Source organism: Calonectris borealis, chromosome 1 (genome assembly GCF_964195595.1).
Source record: "Calonectris borealis chromosome 1, bCalBor7.hap1.2, whole genome shotgun sequence".
NCBI classification, from domain to species: domain Eukaryota; kingdom Metazoa; phylum Chordata; class Aves; order Procellariiformes; family Procellariidae; genus Calonectris; species Calonectris borealis.
In genome coordinates this window covers 51932558-51952000 of record NC_134312.1, presented here as the reverse complement: position 1 = coordinate 51952000, position 19443 = coordinate 51932558, and the positions used below count along the sequence as shown (strand labels likewise).

The window sequence follows — 19443 nt, the reverse complement described above, 5'->3', positions numbered from 1 at the left end:
TGTGAGTTAGTGCTAATATTAGCATTTTTTAGAGGTACAGTTCTGAGATTTTTAGTTGTTCCTCAGGTTCTTTTACCTTGTACAAGGTCATACTTAATACCGAGGATCAGGAGAGTGCAGGGAAATTGGTGTCTTTTGAAACACCTCCTTTGTATGTATAAGTATTTAATCTCTGTAGTAATTTGGAGTTCAAATATTTCAGAGGTCATGATGGAGCATTACTCATAGTGAATTGCTTGTATGACCAATTTCCTATTGTGTGCCCTTTTGCAAGTCATTTGGCTCTTTAATCTATTAATGACACCACCTTGATCTTCTCTTCATTCATTATGGTGTTTGTCTTCCAAAGCCTGGAAGATCCTGTGGTGCCTGAAAGTAATGTATAGGTATATACATAATATACATAAAGTTTTGTGTGGGTGAATCTACAGTATTGTGTTAAAAGTACCAATTTCATTTTACATGAAGGTCCTGCAACATTATGTAACTCAGGCAGTCTGTTACCTGAATTCCTCCATAAGGTCACAAATTTCACTTAATTGCTCCTAAATATCAGGTCCTCTGCTGAATCCACTTGTGTGTTGAGGCCTCTGTTTAGATGGTCAGAATACGTCCCCTTCCTCCACCCGTGCACACCAGTGGTTTTTATATCTGAATCCATATTTGAAAATAATGCTTATACCCTTTAAGGTTTTTTTAAGCTTTCTGAAGATACATTTAGGTGGCTAACATCAGATAGTTTGATTTGAAAATCTTAAATATTCTCAGTAATGTTTTATATGCAAGAGTAGCAAAAAGAGAAGAGGTAGTGAGGGAGTTCAGGAACTGAGGCTGTGAGGGGAAGGTAGCTTATAGGAATTAAAATTGGGATTGGACTGTCTGTCTTTTGTTTTGGAAAATTGAGTTCTGCTGCAAACCAAAGAAGAAAAATAATTAGAAAGTTTGTATAGAAGTCCTGTAAAGTAATCCTGTTCATTTTGTGATTCCTGAGCCATAAAAAGTGTATCAAAGACTACCATGACTGTGATGAGTCTTTGATTCTGCCATAAAAGCCAATGCACAGTAATGATACAGTTGTTTTCCATCTGTACAAGAGAGATGTCTGATGGAATACTGATTAACTGTTTTTAATCTTTTGGATTATTTTTAAGATATTGTTCATGAAAATCTGAAAATGGGGTCAGATGGTGAAAGTGACCAAGCTTCTGGAACATCATCTGATGAAGTTCAGTCTCCCACAGGTGTTTGTCTCAGAAACCGGATACACAGACGAATCTCAATGGAGGTAATTTAATTTTCATGTAACGATCATTTAAATTGACAAGAGAGTTGGGTGTTGCTTTAATTGTTCATTATAACTGGTTGTCTTCTCAATTAACTGTAGCTGTTCTGACATATATTTTGTGCAGAGAGTATTATTTTAATATTACTTAAATTTCTGTCTCCATTTGTCACACCGAAATCGGATGGTTATCTTGCATTGTTTATGAGCTGTTAATTTTGAAAATAAAATATGTTTTGAAACTTGGATTTTTGGGAATAATTTAAGTGTAGCATTAGAATGTGTAGCATTAGAATATCTTTCCGTTACATTTTGTACAATTCACTGAGTATATTCAAGAAGATACAGTGTTTAAAAATTTTTTACTTAAGACTGTTTTCTAATCTTTGTAAAACTAATGCTACAGCAGTGATGGTCCTGACTGCTTCAGCCTTTCCCTCTCTTCCTGTTTTTTAATGAACGGAACTTTACAGGATGGTAAACAAAAGGAGGAAAAGTACCTTATGAATAACTGTGCACATAATTTCCTTTATTTATGAGTCTCATTATGAATACTAGCCACCCTTGTGCTTGCTTTGTTGTCATTTCCCTTGGTGAAGAAAAACAGAACACTTCCCTGTTTCTTGAGTGGATGAAAGTTACAATTATAAAGATGCCTTTGTTACAGAAGCATGTAAAATTTTGTAGTTGCTGCTTTATAGCATACATACCAATATGCATAGTTTGTAAGATTTTGAATCTTCATTCAAAGCCTGATATCAAATACAGGACTGGGGAGACAGATTGTAACCTAAGTTACAGTAGGGTGTACGTGCCAAAAATTTTTTATTTGTGAGGCATTCCATTATGCTTGGAATTCCAAGACTCCAAGCATGTCATGCTGGTATGATTCCAAGAACTTGTGAATTAGCTGTATTAATTATTTATATCCTTTCTAGCACTTAGGGGGTTTTGTCTCCAAATTCCTAAATTTGTATATTAATCTCAGGTTTGATCAGACTGTTAAACGGAGAACTAAGGTGGGTCTATTGATTTATTGAAGATGCTTAAATTAAGGGAAAAAAAAGTCATTGTGAAAACTTGCACATCAGAATGTATGCTGGAAAAAACTAAAAATCAAGGAAATTATTTAAGAGGATTATTTACTTTTTGCTCATTGTCTGTTTCCTCTGCGTTTGGAAATGCGCGTTTAGAACAGGAAAGAAATAAGGAAATTAATGATCATAATGAAATTAACAAACTGAAATGGAAACGTGTCAAGTATTCCAGAGAGTGCTAAGAACCATTAAAGGATTCTCTTTTATATTAGGATTCAAGAAACTCTAAAAGAAATTAGAAAAGAACTCAGGAATAGTCATTAAAGTTCAGGAAATTCCTGTGTAATTTTTCAGAAGGTGTCAAATAAAAGCGTCTCTTCATTGGCCTCTTTAATTGTGAAACAATTCTAATATTACTGTTTAAGAGGCTTTGGGAAGCTTTTATTTCAGTTTTTTTTATCCAGTGCTAATTTTCTCATTTTTCTCCAAATTCCAAGTGCATCTTTCTGATTGTTGAAATTAACATTATTTCTTCATTGACTGGCTCAGTCAATGAGAGCACTAATTTTTTGGCAGCTATTCCTATATATTCTGTGAGAATTGTAACATTTCCCCCAAATCACTTCAGTATTGATATGGTGACTTTTCCAATAAGGTTTCAAGCTAATGTCTAGAACACTTTCACTTCTGAATTTTAAGAATGCTGTCATTGATATATATTTTTGGTTGACTTAAGTTGCTTCTTAGAAGTGCTTTGTAGCATAATAGGTGGGGTTTTTACCTGTTTGTGAATTCCAGAGAAAAAAAACCTTAACAATCTTTGTAGCTTTGGTTAAAATATCTTTCTAATCATAATCTTTTCAGTTGACTTTCCTAAGTGAAAAGGCTGTAAGTGATTACATCATCTGCCTGTCTTTCCACCCTCCTATTTTTCCCATGAGTCATTTTCTGTCAGTTTTGACAGATGGATAGAAATCTCAGATGCTAATTTTCTATTAATTTCTGTGAAAAAAGCTCTCTATTGGGAAGGATTGTGAATGCATCCACTGCTAGGAAAGATGCAGCCTTTATTAAACACCACAGTATCCACATATGAGTTGAGTCTCAAGATGTACTGTCGTGGATTAACCCCAGCTGGCAACTAAACACCACGCAGCTGCTCGCTCACCCCCACCTCTGGTAGGATGGGGGACAGAATCGGGAGGGCACAAGTAGAAAAACTCGTGGGTTGAGGTAAAAACAGTTTAATAATGGAAATAAAACAAAGTAGAACAGTAATAATAACAACGATAACAACAACAATAACAATATACAAAGCAGGTGATGCACAGTGCAACTGCTCACCACTCGCAGACTGCGTGTCGCGAATGGGGGGAGAGCCCCCATTTTTTACCCCCTTAGTTTTTATACTGAGCATGACGTCACGTGGTATAGAATACCCCATTGGCCAGCTGGGTCAACTGCCCCGGCTATGCTCCCCCGCCACAGCTTCCCCTGCACTTGGTAGAGCATGGGAGGCCAAAAAGTCCCCGGTGCAAGCACTACCCAGCAACAACCAAAGCGTCAATGGGCCATCTCATACCAAACCCAAAACACAGCACACACACCCCCCTCCCAAGCTACTGGGAAGAAAGTTAACTCTGTCCCAGCCAGAACCAGGACACATACATCCATAGAAAACAGGTTTACTGGTTTTACAGTTCATGGAATGGGATTTCTTAGTTCCTTGGCCTGTGCGGGAACCAAATAAAGGTTTCCTCTTGTACCAAGTCTTGCCTGCATGCCTTGGGTGATTTGTGCCATGGAGCTGGCTGGTTCCGTAGTAGTAATTTGATTATATAAAGAGAAAGAAACAATCTTTGTTGTGAAGTTTCTATTATTTCAGTTTTATTTTGCTGGTTTGTGGGGATCTGTCATCTCTAGACATCATTGAGTAGCATGAGCCCTATTCCCTTTACAGTCATTTAGAATGAGTTACAGCTGTATGCTATACATGCAGGAGTAAATTAGTATGTGTGTGATAGCATGTTTTTGCTGTAGTCTGCTGAAGTCATTAGTCGCACTTGAAATCTATTGTAGAATGTATTTGGTTAAATATACAAAGTTGGATAAACTCAATAAACCAATACTCCTCGTTTCTCTGCAGTAAGATGAATGTGCCTGTCACACTACAACTATATCCTTTTTTGTGTTCAGTTTGGCCAATATTCACTGTATTTGTAATATTTTTGTACATAATTTCTTGTTTATATCTGTTTGTTTCTCTCTGCTGAATTGACAGAAGTCCTGATTTGTTTTGAAGGTAACTAATCAGATAAAGCTGAAACCCTGGAACAGTCCTTTTTACTTGTAAGAACTTCGTGTGTATAACCAAATTTTTCATGCTCAGCTTGAACTTCCTCTAAAAATCTGAAAATTAGCAGCCCACCAAAAAAAACAATTTTTTAAAAATGCTTGCTAAAAACACGCATAGTGTAATCAAAGTGCTAATTACCCATACTGAGTATTAGTATTCCTGGGATGTTTTGTACATTGGAATACACATTTTGATCCTTAGTGCCCATCCCCACTGCAGTGAATCATATAATAAAGCTGCTTTCTCTGGAATCATTAAATAATTCAGAGCTACAAATAAAATTGTAACGTTGTTGAAGAGCAAACAGATTCTCTTGTCCAGAGTATATGAAAGATTTTGTTGGGAAAGAAAATTTGATCTTTCTAAAATTTTCAGATAGAGATATCCTGGAGGATAGAAAAGTGCGAAATAGACAATGGAGATGCAACTAGAAAATGTGTTTGTTGTAGCAGAATCTCCATAGCAATAGAAAGCTGAAATTTCATAACTTTAAGTTGACCTGGTTTAGATAGGAAATCATCATACTGCGATGTAACCTAAACGTGAAGCATTTTAGATACAGAGTGGTGATACTGCGATGAGAAAGAATCCTGCTCCGCAGTGAAAAAGCTGCTGGGGTGAAAACTTTCCATCCACAGTAGCAGCTATGGAGATACCAGCTTTCAATCTGTCATCTCCCCCAGATGACATAAAATTTAGGCCAGCATGATTGTTACAGGCAGGGAGGTGATACGCATTTGCTTCTGAATTTGAGAACACTGCAGTTACGGGACTAGATTTTTTTTTTTTAAAAAATGATTGTTCATTGTTATCGTGTTGCTTAGAAAACAAAGAGAACATACCAGAATCTCATTGTGTTGCCTAGATAAAGTTATTTTGCCTGTAATCCACAAGCTACAAATGGTCCATAAAGCAGTCGCCTTTTTTTTTTCCCCTTTTCCTTCCCCTCATTTGGGAACCATGCTGACAGTAGGTGCGAACATCTATTGTGTGAGGAATTTGGCTTCCAACAGCTGTTAGGTTTTAATAAAAATGTCTACTAATCTAATGCTAATATTAATGATTACTTAATAAATCAGTAAAACTGTTTATCAAAACAGATGCATGAAATAATTTTTTTCAAGCCCCAGAAACAATACAGCCTAAGAATGAATACATGTGTGTCTGTATTTTAGGTGTAGGTGCTTTCATCATGTGATGAGAAATACTTCTCCAGATCATGGCATTACAGCTTAAAGCATTTTCACTTTGATTTGCTGGAAAAGAAGACATGGGCAGTAATGCATTAATATAAATTCATGTTTCAAGCCATAAGTGTTCACTGGGGGCCCTGTGCCCGTGCACTGGATACTGAATGCTTCATTAAGAGCTGCGGTGGATAAAAAATAGGGAGATACCGTCTGTGCAAATTGAAACATCTGTTTCCCTTTCCCAGAAGTCCAAGGTCTGTAAGCTGTCTTCGCATGTGAACTGGCGGAGGGCCATAACCCGCTGTTCACCAGCCTGTTTCCCAGATATTTTATCCTGAGAAACAGTTCTTACCCGTCTGACTGTCACATTAGTGACAGGAGCATGTTCCAGATCAGGCTGCTCCTACCACACTGCTACGGGGTGTAATTCTCCCCTGGGAGGATTAGCTGCAGGGTTGGTGCTTTTAGCTGAATGGAGAGAAATACAAAGGCTATGAAGTGATCCTGTAGTCACGTGCGCGCTGTACTGGTCACCTTCCGAAGGAAAGAACGTAGATAAGAAATAAGTTTTTGGTGAGCTCCCCCCTTTACCAGGGGTGTGACTGCTTCAGGGGTCTTGACACAGCTCAAGTAATTTGATCTGCTATTGGTCCAGCTGGACAAACGTACCTTCTCCAGAGAAAAAAACACAAAATTAATTGATGTTTCCACTGACATGGTGTTAAGATGTATCGTTTGTAGGCTTCAAATTAGAATGTGGTTTGTAGGTCCCCATTCACATGTGCAAATAAGGCACTCTTGGCTCCATTAAATTGTTTAACAGCAGACTGGATGGCAGTACTGATCCAGGCTTTCAGTAAGAGGCAGTACAATATTTTCTCCTGCCATTAGTTTTGGAGGCAGGAAGCACTGTATCAAAGACAGCCTGAACTTCCAGCCGTCCATCTCTTGCCACTCAAGAAGCTCCCTTGGATCCCCAGCAGGCGTTTTACTACACAGTGCCTTCTCTGAGCAAAAGTTCTTCCTTCGCCCTTCTGTCTGTGCTTGGCAGCCATACGTGTAACTCTCTGCCTTACGTACTGGTTGTTGTCTAATTTCTTTCTATGCACCCCCTGAGAATGCGTAGCTTTTCTTCTGATCACTTCTTCTGTGAATCTAAGCATGTGGTCACCTACCAGAAGATTTCAGTACTAGACAGAAAGAAATTGAAGCTGAATACAGTCAAGACTTTTTGATTTTTGGTGGTCACTGTGTTATCTCCATTCAGTCATGCTTGGCAGCTGTCTCAACCTTTTACAAGGTTACACTAGAAAACATGCCATTATTTTTGTAGACTCCTGCTTTCAAGTTCACATGAAGCTTGATGTTTTTGAAATCCATCTTCCAAAAACACAAGTACATGTTCTAAATTGCTAGTATGGTTTTGACAAAACGGATGGACTTCCTTTTGATCTATTTGATTAGTAGACTTTCATTTCTTCTGCGGATGAAAACTGACACTGCAACAAGAAAAATAATTTCAGCTTGGATAACAGACGGACTTATTTAACCTGCCTTTTACTAGATTTTCTAGGGGTAACTGTTACCAGCAATTGATGGTTTTTTGTCCTTCTGTTAGGAACCTTTGTAATCCTGGTGCTAAAGTTCTTACATTCTGCTTGCTAATGCTACTTCCCATAGAAAAGTTACTGCACTAGGCAGTACCCTTTCTATAAGGATGGAATATCTGCTTTTTTGGTTGTGCTTTTTCATAACTTGGTTTTCCTTTTAAGTTCCATTTAAGAGTAGTTTGCTATCATATTGGATGTGTTCAGCCATCTACAGAACACATCTCTAGTAATTACTGGAATGCAGCAGATGAGAAGTCAATACTTGGATGCAGTTTCACGCCCTGCACTCCAGCCACACTGTCCTGTCCATGAACATCAGATTTCCAGTTTCCATATACAAGAAGTTGGTTTATTTTGAATGAGCCAGTTTCTTCATGAGACTTTCCCTCTGGTAGTTGCAGCTTTGTGTTGATGTGAATGTTTTGTGTTAGTAATTAACATTACAGAGAGCTGTTCTAAGGGTCCAAGCTTGCATTTTTGCAGTGATACGTTCTGTTTTGTTTCTCATGGTATTTTTTCCAGTTCTCTTCCCCTCCACCTCATTCTTCTTGTAAGCTGATCAACTTATGTTACCTTTTCCTTTTGGGCAGTTTCTCCTACTACTCTATTACAGAAACTGATGAAAACCTACAGAAATCTATGTTTGAAAATCAGGAAGATGTAGTAGTAAATGAGGCAGAGCTTGCTTTATTAGCATCTGTTACGGCGCAGCACCTACCACTGAGTCAAACCCCATCAAACCCCAGATTTCAGCAGGGTTTATGTTAAGAGGCTAATGCCACAGAGTGATATCTTATTAGGATAATTTAGCCAGACAAATAAAATCAGACATGATCTTTTTATGGTTATTATTTTTTTTCTTGTTCTTCCTTATACTCTCCAAGTTCACTTCCTTATGAGCTCTCTGAGATGCAATAAAACAATAACAAAACAAAACAAAAAAACCCCACCTAAATAGAATTTTGATGTATTTCTGGCATAATTTGTCACAAATTTCCTGTGTATTTATATACTTGATGAAAAGAAAGTAATATCTCACATTTGAGTTTAATTTCTCCTTTCTCAGATTTTTCAAAACTGGTTTTGTGTCACACATACTTGGTTTGGTTTGGTTTGGTTTCTTTGGTTGTGAATAGAAGCTCCTGGAATGCAGTTTCTGAATACTGTATTTGTGCTGAACAGTTTCAGACTTTCACATTAAAACTGCTGGGAGATATGAAGTAAATAAAAACTGACTGTTGTTTTTTTTTTTTAAAGAATGAAAGAGCAGTTTTTATTCAGCTAGTCAGTAGTCTAAACAGCATATCCATGAAATTAAAATTCTTGTTAAAAGTATTTTGAAGAAGAGATTGTTCAGAATTCATATTTTTTACTGCTTACATGAAAAAATCCTGTCTATTGACCTATAATTCTAATTTTGTGGGTTCAAAAATACTAATTGTTACAAATATTACTGAAAAGATACTTAGAAGATTTCTTTTCATAAGTTTTTAATAGTGCTAAAGTAAATAAAAGCAAAGGTATCTGCTTGTAATTCTAGTTTCTGTGCTTTTAAGGAAATTATTATATACTTTTATTTGAGTGGCCATAGCTACTGGAGATACTGGTGATAACTTTCTTGAACTCCAGGCAGTAAAGTCGTTGCTTTGTTGATTGATGATAGTAGATGTACTAGGAAAATGTCTCTCCTAGTCCCAAAATAAAGACTAAACCTTAAAATTCTTAATAATATCAGTATTTCACTGATTGCACTTGGCTCCTCATCTTTTCCTAGCATCTCAACATCAAATCTGACAAACTATGTTTATGTTGAGGAGGGGGCAGAGAGCATGGAATATCTGTGGTCATTGGTATTTCTCCTGGGTATGAAACAGCCTGTGGGCTCAATCTCACGATAAAATCCCTGAAAATATTTTGTGTACTTGATTTGATTAGTATATTGATTAATTGATGAATGAATTCCATATCTTGGTTCATTTCTGTGCCAAATATAAAAAGCCACCTGATTCAATGCTCAAAATCAAAGTTTTCTTGAATTCTGTTGCACTTCAATAGCCTGGCTGAAAACCAGCTATCACCAGGAGTGAGAGGTAGCAGTGATCCTTTGCAGATGGGTTTTAAGATTATATTTTCATTACTGCTTCTAACAGAAGAAGAGATTCTTTGAAGGTCCTCTCTTCAAATTTAACAGAATAGTAATTGATTCATTATGATTTAATGTAAAATAATAACAACAACAACATTCAAGTATAAAGGAAGAATGTAGTATTCAGGTATAAACCATTCTGCAGAAGGCAGAAAAAAATGCACTTTCTGCATCACAATGAAATTATAGTTACGCGTGTTAGTTGAGTGGAGGAATGAGGATGGGTTTCTATACCTAATAGGAAAACTGGTATAGATAACTCATCCCAGTTGTTAAAATAGTGGGTTTGGTTACAGTAATCGATGCTTTTTTATAAAGATGGTAAAATAGCATGCTGCAAGGATGCCATAGGTTTCTTTTGATGGATGTATATGCTGGTGTTTTGCTTCAGGACCTCGGAGGTCTCCAGGGCTGTAACCAAACAACAAAATTCTCTATAAATATATTCTCTGATTTGGGGTTGGGTTTTTTCTGTTTGCTTTTGCTTCTAGCAGTCTTGTTGTATGTCACAATTCTGTAGAGGATCCAGTTGGCTTCAACTGTGCTAACTCTGTCATTTGACAAAAATGCGCTGAAATTTGATAAGGCAACCTTCAGAAAAAAATTCCACATGGTATTTGATACTAAAATGGTACAGTAAGTACATGCATATAAGGTTGTATATTAAAGCATTTAAATTCTCATTGGCATAAGCAAATGTTTTTCAGTTAATTTGTTTGCCTTGTGTATCATGAAGTAGCACATAATACACATTTTTATTTAAAATATGTAAGGAAAGAATACTATAAAAAGTGGGGTTTTTAAAAGTAAGCATGCCATGAAGTTGCAACTGTGTTGCGTGGAGGGTTATATGATGTAGCATTTTAGATCTCGTTAAGCATTCTCCAGTGAACAAAAGCGCTATGACTTATTAGTGAACAGCTTGTGGTTGCAGCTGACATGTCTTGCTGGTATTTGCTAAAACTGGTGAGAAGACTAATTCAGACCGATGCTTACACAAGAGAGCAAAGCGTTTTCATTTGATCTATAGTGGATTGTTTGGGCTGTCAGACCGATGTCTGTAGACTTAGAAGAACAATTCTTTTTCCTTGTGGGGCTGTAACAAAATTTTATTGATGGAATTTAACAATATTAACTCTTAAAAGATAAGCTGGAATTTCAGGGAGAGGTGGAAAGCTTGTTGTCTGCTGCCATATAGTAAATACGTACCTTAAGTAATGTTGGTCTGGAAATGTAACCTATCAATAAACTGAAGAACCAAAGCAGTAAGAACTGCTATGTAGTGATGCAGCTTGGCAATATAGTTTGTGTCGTCCACTGACTACCTGCTCCTGACAGAGCCAGCTTCCCTCTCCTCTTGGCTCCTAAACTTGCATCAGCAGGTAATTACTCACTTTGTTTTGAAAGGATAGTTTTCTGCCAGATTACTTTCTTACACCACATCACTGCGTCGTTAGCTTAGAGCCTTGTTCTCCTCCAAGAAGGGATGGGAACATCTGGCCACAGGCAATGAAATACTGGGTTTGGAGGTAGTCGGCTGTTAGATTAGCTAAATGAAACATGCAAGGAATAGCGAACTGAGACTGATGGTATCATCAGACTGAGGCTGATGCTATCGTGGTTTTCCCTTCCAGTTTTTCTGACAAGTCGTTTGGTACTACAGGGTTGCCCTTTTTTTTTTTGCCTTCTACTGCTTCACTGGCAGAAGCCCGAGTCTTTCTTCTCTTGCTGCAGTTGTGAGTGCAGTAGCAGCCTGAAACAGCCTAGCAGTTGAAAGATCGATGGCATTTGTAGCCCAGTAGATTTGGGAAAGATTTATTGTCGCTACTCCAGCAAGAAAGAAACAGTCTGGAAATCGGCACGTTTGTTAAAGGATAAAAATAAAAGTAGTCTTATTTTCTTATTCTGCTTTGTGTAGCATAATGAGGATTGGGCTTGGGAACACCTCAACAAATCCTTCCCTGGGGCAATTTTCTGGTTATTTATTTTTTTATTTTTTATTATTGTTATTCTGTTTAGTGCAAAATATTAGTGTTTATTATGTAAATGTGCTATATAAGTCAAAGATGTGATGACTTGAGTCATCAGAAGACAGACTAAGAAGTGTGAATATTTCAAATTGCTGCTTTTTAGAGCTTTTTTAACATGTAGAGCTCAAACATTCTGTATCCTGAGTCAGAATCATCTTTATTTCACTTCAGTGAAATTTACTGAAATGTGTAGTGCATTTTGGCAAAAAATAAGTGGTGAGTTAAGGAAAAACAGAAGTTGTTGATTTTAATGTCTGATTTAAAGTGTGAGAAGTTAAGTGTTGCTTTCACAAATAAGAATAGGTTCATTCTTTGGAAAAATGTACTTTTTTGACAGGATTTAAGAGAAGTGAAAATAGATCTGTTGACCAGGAATGAGACTGAAGTGTGTCATGCTGTGGCCCTAAAGAATATTATATGGGCCATGACAAGCAGTTAGAAAGAGGAATAGCTGGTAAGCTTGTATTGTGGAGAACAGGAGATCAGAATAGGATAGGTAGAAAAGGAACAGAGTTGTTTGAGAGTCAGCTGTGAAAAGCAGAATGTGGTAACAAAACGCTCGTACTAGACTCTTGTGAATGGTTTACTATGGATGGCAAGTGAAGAAGCTGATATTTGCAACAGTATTTTGGGACATCCAAAAGGGGACCAGAAGTAAAGATATCAAAAAAGTAGCGGGTTTTGTTTTTTACTTCCAAATATGTGTGAAAAACAGGAGGTGTTTTGGTTTTTTAATTTGGAAGATGTGTTTGTTTACATATAATGTTAAATTACTCAGCTCACAGAACCTGCAGGACGTAAGTCGAAATGCCTGCCTCCTCCTCCTGTGCCCAAACATAAGTAGTCGGCGGTAGACAGAACATACACATCAAGTTACAGCAACGCAGTTGGGTACTAGCCAGACAACAGAAAAGGCTCAACAAAGTGTAGCTCTTCTCAGAGCATTTGCTGCAGATAGCATTAGAAATAGATAGTAAAGATAGGCATGAGTTGGGGTAATTTATCTCCACAGAAAACAAAGTGATGTTAGTGTCACAAGTCCTTACATGTTTATCTGCCATCAAGCAGAGTAGGACAAATCTGATTCTCATTTCAGGCAAATTATAAAAATAGTATGCATTTCTCAGCCAGTAATAAAGCAAGACTGAGAATAAGCATTGCACATGAAGATAGAAAATGTGGTTTTAAGATGTAGAGGAGGGGGATATTGCCATGAGCATTCTGGCTACCCTAGCAAAGCAACTGGTGCCTGAATATGTTCTCCAGAATATATTCTGGAACTGGATCAAAAAATAGCTCATTAAGCAACATACAGTTAACTGGAGGCATTTGAGCATTTAACAGTACTACGTTTACTGAACGCTGATATATTCTGTGGCAAGTTGACCCTAAAGATAACCATAAAAGCATGAAACTAGAAAATGTTATGATTTGACCTCATTTGGAAAAATAAATCGTGACATACAAGAAAATACTATCATTTTAATTTTCTAAAAATTAGTTTATTTTACCTGAAGTATTTCGTTGTCTCTGAAAGCTAAGGTTTTGCATTCCAGTAAACCTTTGCTTGTTAGAGTTACAAAGGAATGCACCCAGATTCCCTCTGCATAGTTGAGGGACTATGTACACCACTTATCCACCTGTTATGTTTAAAAAAAGATACATAAGATAACATAGGGAGTTACTCCAATTTACTACCTTTAAAAAATGAAATAGAAATTTTAAAAATGAAATACGAATTCAGAAGATTCATAAAGGGTTGCAAAATTATTTAATGTTAAGAATGGACATTTAACTCTGTAGTGTTGACAAGCTCAAAATCTTAAGTATAAAAAATTAAAGAGCATAGGGAAAATAATCAGTCCTGCCATTAATTTTACATGCTTCCTTATTACTTCTTTAAACAGCGTTGTAGCAGGATCTTGTAATGGCCTGCATTTTTAACAGTCTGCTAATAATTTCCAGTATAAAACGTTTATTGGTTTTCGTAGTTTTTCTTGGTTTAAGGTTTGGGGGGGTTTTTTTCCTTCTCTTTTTTCTGAGAAATGCTAATATGACATTAGATTCAATTGTTCATTGAAATCAGCGTGGACAAAGTAATCTGCCCAGAAAGTGTCTTTTTCATTGTTTCACGGAATTCCATAGAGGTTTAAGAGAATTAGAAATTCTTAAAAATCGCTGTTTCCTACTGTTGCTTGCACTCCAGCCTGGTGTTGTGCCAAAATAGCAGTAAGCCACGGGGTTCAGGAGGGCAGGTTTTGCTGCTACTAAAGCAGCAATAGCAAGATTGCAGTGGGATGGCTGCACTAGCAGCATGAGGGAGCGGAGATGGCGATTGCATCTAACGTGCAGCTCCGGCCTTCATATGTGAAGGCCAGCGCTGGGCCTGGGTTTCCTCTCCGTAAAGGCTGTTCAGCACCAGTGGGGAAATGGGTTGCTTTCCCCAGGCTTGACAGCCGACCCGAACAGGCCGAAGGGCTGTTCTGTACTATCTGACGTGGTGCTCGGCGATAAAAGCTGAGGGGAAGGCGGAGGAAGGGGGGACATTTGTGGCTATGACGTTGGTCTTCCACTTCCCGAGCCGCTGCCGGGCGTGCTGAGGCCCAGCCGTCTGGGAAGCGGCTGGACACCTGCCTGCCGATGGGAAGCAGTGAATCGGTTCCTTTTTCCACTCTGCTTGGGCACACAGCTTTTGCTTTCCCTATTAAACTGTCACTACCTCCACCCACAAGTCTCCTCACCATCCTTCCATCTTCTCCGCGTCCCGCGGGAGCAGGGAGCGAGCGCTCAGCTGGGTGCGGGCTTGGCTGTTCGCCTGGGTCAGCCCACAGTGGGGAACAAGCCATTGCTGCCGTCAGCTGAACAGGTTGCCTCAGCGTCAGCAGACTGCCTGCTCTTGAACACTCAACGCTCAAAATTGCTTGATGTGTGGTAGGGTTCTTGCTTTTCTTTTTAACATCATCTCAGTTGAATTAACTGGGTTTTTCAACTGTGTCAAACTGATGTAATTTTGGTTTCCAATTTTTCTATTTAGCCACTAGGAAATGTTGTGCTTATTTCTCTCATGCACGTCTAATAAATCCCCTTTCATGTTGCCGTATAGCATTTAATTATGATTGCTTTCTTTTCCCAAGAGGTGGTTGCTTCAATTATTGCAAAAACTGGGAGGAATTAAGGTGGTACAGGCAAACAAAACTTAGTAATTTCTATCTTTCAGGTATTTGGGTTTGCAGTCTAAATTACTTTCTTTAATTTTGCCTGGTTTAGGCAGTTAGATAAAGGATAATTATAATACAAAGAAGACTTTATATATGTAACTTTATACATGATCTTTCATGTATATTGATGTCATAAAAGGCTTCTGACTGGTAGATAACTATTTTAATATATGGTTTTAAAGAAGAAGTCTTGGCTTGGTTGACATTTCAGCACAGCCAAATACACACGAGTATTGGAAGTAGAGTAGTAGTGTAGATCGTTAGGAGGAAAAATCTATAAAGTACCTGCTGCGGTTTCCATGAAATCATTACGTTTTCCTCTCAGGAAAGAAACTTTCTTTAGCTCTAAGCAGTTAAGGAGAATAGTGTTTTGATTTTTATTTACCACATGACAAAATTTAGGCTTCCAGCACTAAATACTTATTTTTTGAGGGGAAAAAAGAAGGGATTACTGTCATGTATTATCCATTATAGTACAAAGGTAAGTAGAGAAATTATATTCAAAAAGATACTACAATTCTGAAAAAATTTTCTCCCCACTTTTCCCCTCAGGTTGTGGTGTGTTGTGGTTTTTTTTTTTGAAAAAAACAGACATTGCGGGAGCGTGGGGGTGAGGGTTGTTGTTGTATACTTAAAGTAGACTATTGTTTGTGGTTTTTTTCCCCAAACTGGAATGGATTTTGGCCTTTGCATCAGTAAGTACTTGCATTCAAACAGTATCTGTATTACACCTGTGGAGCACAAAATGAAAGTTTACAGCTAAAGCTCAGTTTAGAACTGAGGATGTCACGTGGATCTCTGAAGTAAGTCATGGGGGGTTTTGCAATTGCATATTGCAAAAATGGCATAGGCAGAGCTTTTCAGAATGAAGGAAGGGGAATTCTGTAATAGAATTACAACTAGCTCCCATTATAATATTTTCTGGTACCTAAAATATTGTTATCTCCAATTTTTATGATAGCTGGACTCCGAAGTAATGAATTCTTTGTAGCTGTAAAGCGTCTTAGACTTGTTTTGTTTCCCTCCCTCTCCATTTGAAAAGGTATGTGTTATTGATGGCAGGCACTGTGCACAGTTAATGGCATAGTTTTCAAATTGCCATCACAGCTTAAAGGCTGCCTTTGCTTCCTTCTTCCTGCATACCCATCAACGTTGTATGCTTGGAAATGCTTCTTCGAGGCTGTGGAGCTAGATGTGAAGCACCACTTTGGCTGCCCCAAGGATGAGTGCTGTGGGAGGAGAGAACATACAGGTGGGGAGCTTTGGGGTACAATTGACTCAGTATTTCATGAGGCGTTTGAGTTGTGATCCATGATTTCAGTATCCCTAAAACCAAACTGTGTTAAAATACTTATTGTCAAACAAGCACTATGGGTCAGTAAGAAGAGAGAGGTTTCCATGCCATAGAGTTAATAGATGGGAGTAGGAGAAAGCTGTTTTGCCACAGGGTATATAGGATAATGATGGTATCTACCGTGTTCAGGAAGTTATATTGAAAAACTCAGCTCAATGCTCTTTTCTTCTGCTGTCTTGGAATTTGTCAAATTTCTGCTTTATTTTATGTTCTTGAGCAACGGGAGAAAGAAAATCAGGATATTGCCCCATTGTTGATCTGGGTTTACAGTAGAAAGGTGGAGTAGAGACTGATTCTGGTCCTTTTCCTGCCATCCTTGTCTTGTTCCAGCAGTTTCGTGGTTTCCTGCTGCAGTGAGATGACAAAGCTGCTTTCTTTAAGGCAACATGGAGCTCTTTGCTTTGTGCTCATCTGTTTTGATGAGCTACCTGAATTTTCTGAAGAATGCAATAAATTATAGGGTGAATTTATTTATTTATTTATTTTTAATTATCTGAAGCCCTCTTCAGTTTTCTCTTTTCAGATGACTCTAGCTTCACTGAATTTTAGTTGCCTATTACAAAAATGGCATTAGCAGAGCCTGTCAAAAAGAAGGAAAATTCTTTAGTGGAAAATACAGTTTTACCCTAGGGATTATTGCTAGCTTCCATTACAATTAATTAGTTCCTTCACTCTCCCGAAAACCACACAGGGAGTTTTAAAATTGCCAATGTTTTGAAAAATTTGAATACCGAAGTTGAAAATTAGTAAAGAAATTGGAAGCTGCCAAACTGAGGCATCTTTTTGTTTTCTTTTGATTTAACTTCAAAATGTTGGTCAAAGCTGCCATTCTGTGAACGGTACTTCTTTTGCTTAAAGACAATTTAAAAATTCTGTACAAAATAAGAAATACAGACACTGATTTTTCCAGTTATGCGAAGAAGCTGATGTTGGGCAGCAAAGTAGAAGCTAATAGACTTTGTGCTCTGTACCTAAGGAGGTGTGAGGAGCGAAAGGAAAGCAAGGAGGGTCAGCTGCCAGAAGTTAAAGCTTTGTTGGCATCTCTCAAAAAATTTCTGCCTGTATCCAGTGGCCGTGGTGAATAGCATATGTAGATCAATCATCTGGGGGATGTATATTAGCACTTCAGTCCTACCTGAAACTCAACTAATTGCCAAATTACATTCTTTTTTTAATATATATTTTGAAATTATATTTTTTGCTTAGCTGTTGCTTCAGGTACATGTACAGATCATGCATATACATGGTTCAAATACATTATCAACACTGAAAGCTTAGCAAGTTGTCCACCAAAATCTCAAGTCTTGAAAAGTCTGATGATCCAGTTCTTTGGCAGCCTAAGCCAATTTAGCTGCCGGCTTCCTGGGCTTGCCCTGCTGCCTCTCTTGCCCTGTGTTCAGGCTGTGAGCTTGACTGACCTTACACTGAACCTGCTCGGAGCGCAAAGCTGGCAGGAAGCTATGCACTTCGCCTGAGATAGTTTCTCGATGATTTAGCATGCTGAAATAGTTCAAAGCTGCTGCAAAGACACAAGTAGAAACACATGGCCAAGCCTGAGGGGAACCGAGTAGGGCTGTAGCTGCCAGCGTTTAGGTTAGCTCGGGATGCCCAGAATTCAAAGCTGGAGGTGATAGATAAGATAGAATAGGGTAACTTCAAGAAGAGCTTATTGCCATCAGGTCAGTATTGATTAAAACTGAGGTCCACCAGCAGAAATTTGGAGATCCCCTCTTCTGCTGGAGAAAAGTATGAAAAACAGCAGTGGTTCCAGAGGTGTCCTCTAAACCTCAGGGTAGAATCTGTGGGGGTGGATTATATCATTTGATGTTGAGCGTGATTTTCCTTTACTTGGATAAACTACCTTTACTGAAAAACAATTCCTGCCATTCTGGAAATTACTTCCCATATTTTGTGAGTCTGGATATGTTGCCCTTGTATCTCTGTGGTGGTGACTGGCCACTTTAAGAGAATATTTGGTATTTCATTTTCTGGCATGTTTGAGGTTAAAGCCAAACTAAAAATAAAAAATCAATGAGAATGTGTAGCCACCCCAAAAAAAACTTCTTTCACATTTATTGAAAGGTGAAGTAATTTTGTTTCCCTCTTGTTATAGAAATTATACCTGTTGTTGTTAGAAAAATTTACTGGTGAAAACCAGAATCTGATGTAGGGAAAACTGCATTTGTATAATGGTAGTTGGTCTTCTAAAGATCGTATGCTAAAGAGCTTGAAATAGAAAATTGTATTAACATTTGTGATAGTTTGGCTCAATAACGAAATGATTCTGTTTTCTAAGATTGGCAAAATGGAAGTTGAAGCAAGTTTACAACTTTTAGTAGTCAGAGAAAGGGAGAGTGATATATTTTGACATCTCTTGTTATTCTCATGTAATTACTATATGAAAAGAAATGTATTTACCAACCCCTGAACTCTCAGTTTCTGGTATTCCAGGTATGCATAAGTTACTCAAGTAAGCTCAGTAAATTTATCTGCAATGTAATTAATTACATTTTAATATTTCATTCCTCTCGTTAAAGTAATGAGTTTGTAAAGCACTGAATTTTTGAACCTGTTATCTAAGCAATTTAAAGTATTGTTGGAAGAGAATGTTTTTAAAAACAATTTCTGTGAAATTACTTATTTTTCATTCGTATAAATATTTCAGTTTTAAATAGCAACTCTGTAGTAACAGTAACACTACAGGTGTTAAAAGATTTTTCAGGAAATTCTGAATTATAGTTGACCCTTCTCTTTTTAACATTATTTACTGCAGGATTTGAACAAGCGTTTGTCCCTGCCTGCTGACATCAGGATACCTGATGGCTATCTTGAAAAGTTGCAGATTAACAGCCCGCCGTTTGATCAGCCAATGAGTCGACGTTCTCGTAGAGCATCACTAGTAAGTGTAATGCATCTGCCATGCTAAACCAACCTCTCGGTTCTTCAGATTCCATTTAATGCAGGTGTCTGTATACTGTAGGTGTGATTCAACTTCATTTATACCTTGGCTTTTATGTCCTGAACTTCAGTGTGCACCTGTCAAAATCCATTGAAGAATTTCACCTTTTCTTTCATTTTTCATCTGCAAACTTGGCCCTGTGATTTCCCAGTGAAGGTCTTGACCCATTGAAATCGGTGGCTAAACTCAACTCCCAAAGTGCATGCTTAAATCCTTTTGCTTTTTAGAGCAGGGATGATCTGTTTGAGCAAATAGGCCACG

The 19443-nt window shown here is 37.8% G+C and overlaps 1 protein-coding gene across 7 annotated transcripts in view; it reads left to right on the top strand.

The window, feature by feature from the left end:
• The window catches only part of CDK17 (cyclin dependent kinase 17), a 96250-nt gene that overhangs the window by 59693 nt on the left and 17114 nt on the right, over nt 1-19443 (top strand). For all 7 annotated transcript variants that reach the window (XR_012673885.1, XM_075151613.1, XM_075151567.1 and 4 more), the window contains 2 exons: nt 1152-1285; nt 18997-19122. Coding sequence is in view for 6 of the 7 variants with exons in the window: in XM_075151613.1 (XP_075007714.1) it covers nt 1152-1285; nt 18997-19122 (260 nt within the window). In the remaining variant the exon portion in view is untranslated. The remainder of the gene's footprint in view (nt 1-1151; nt 1286-18996; nt 19123-19443) is intronic.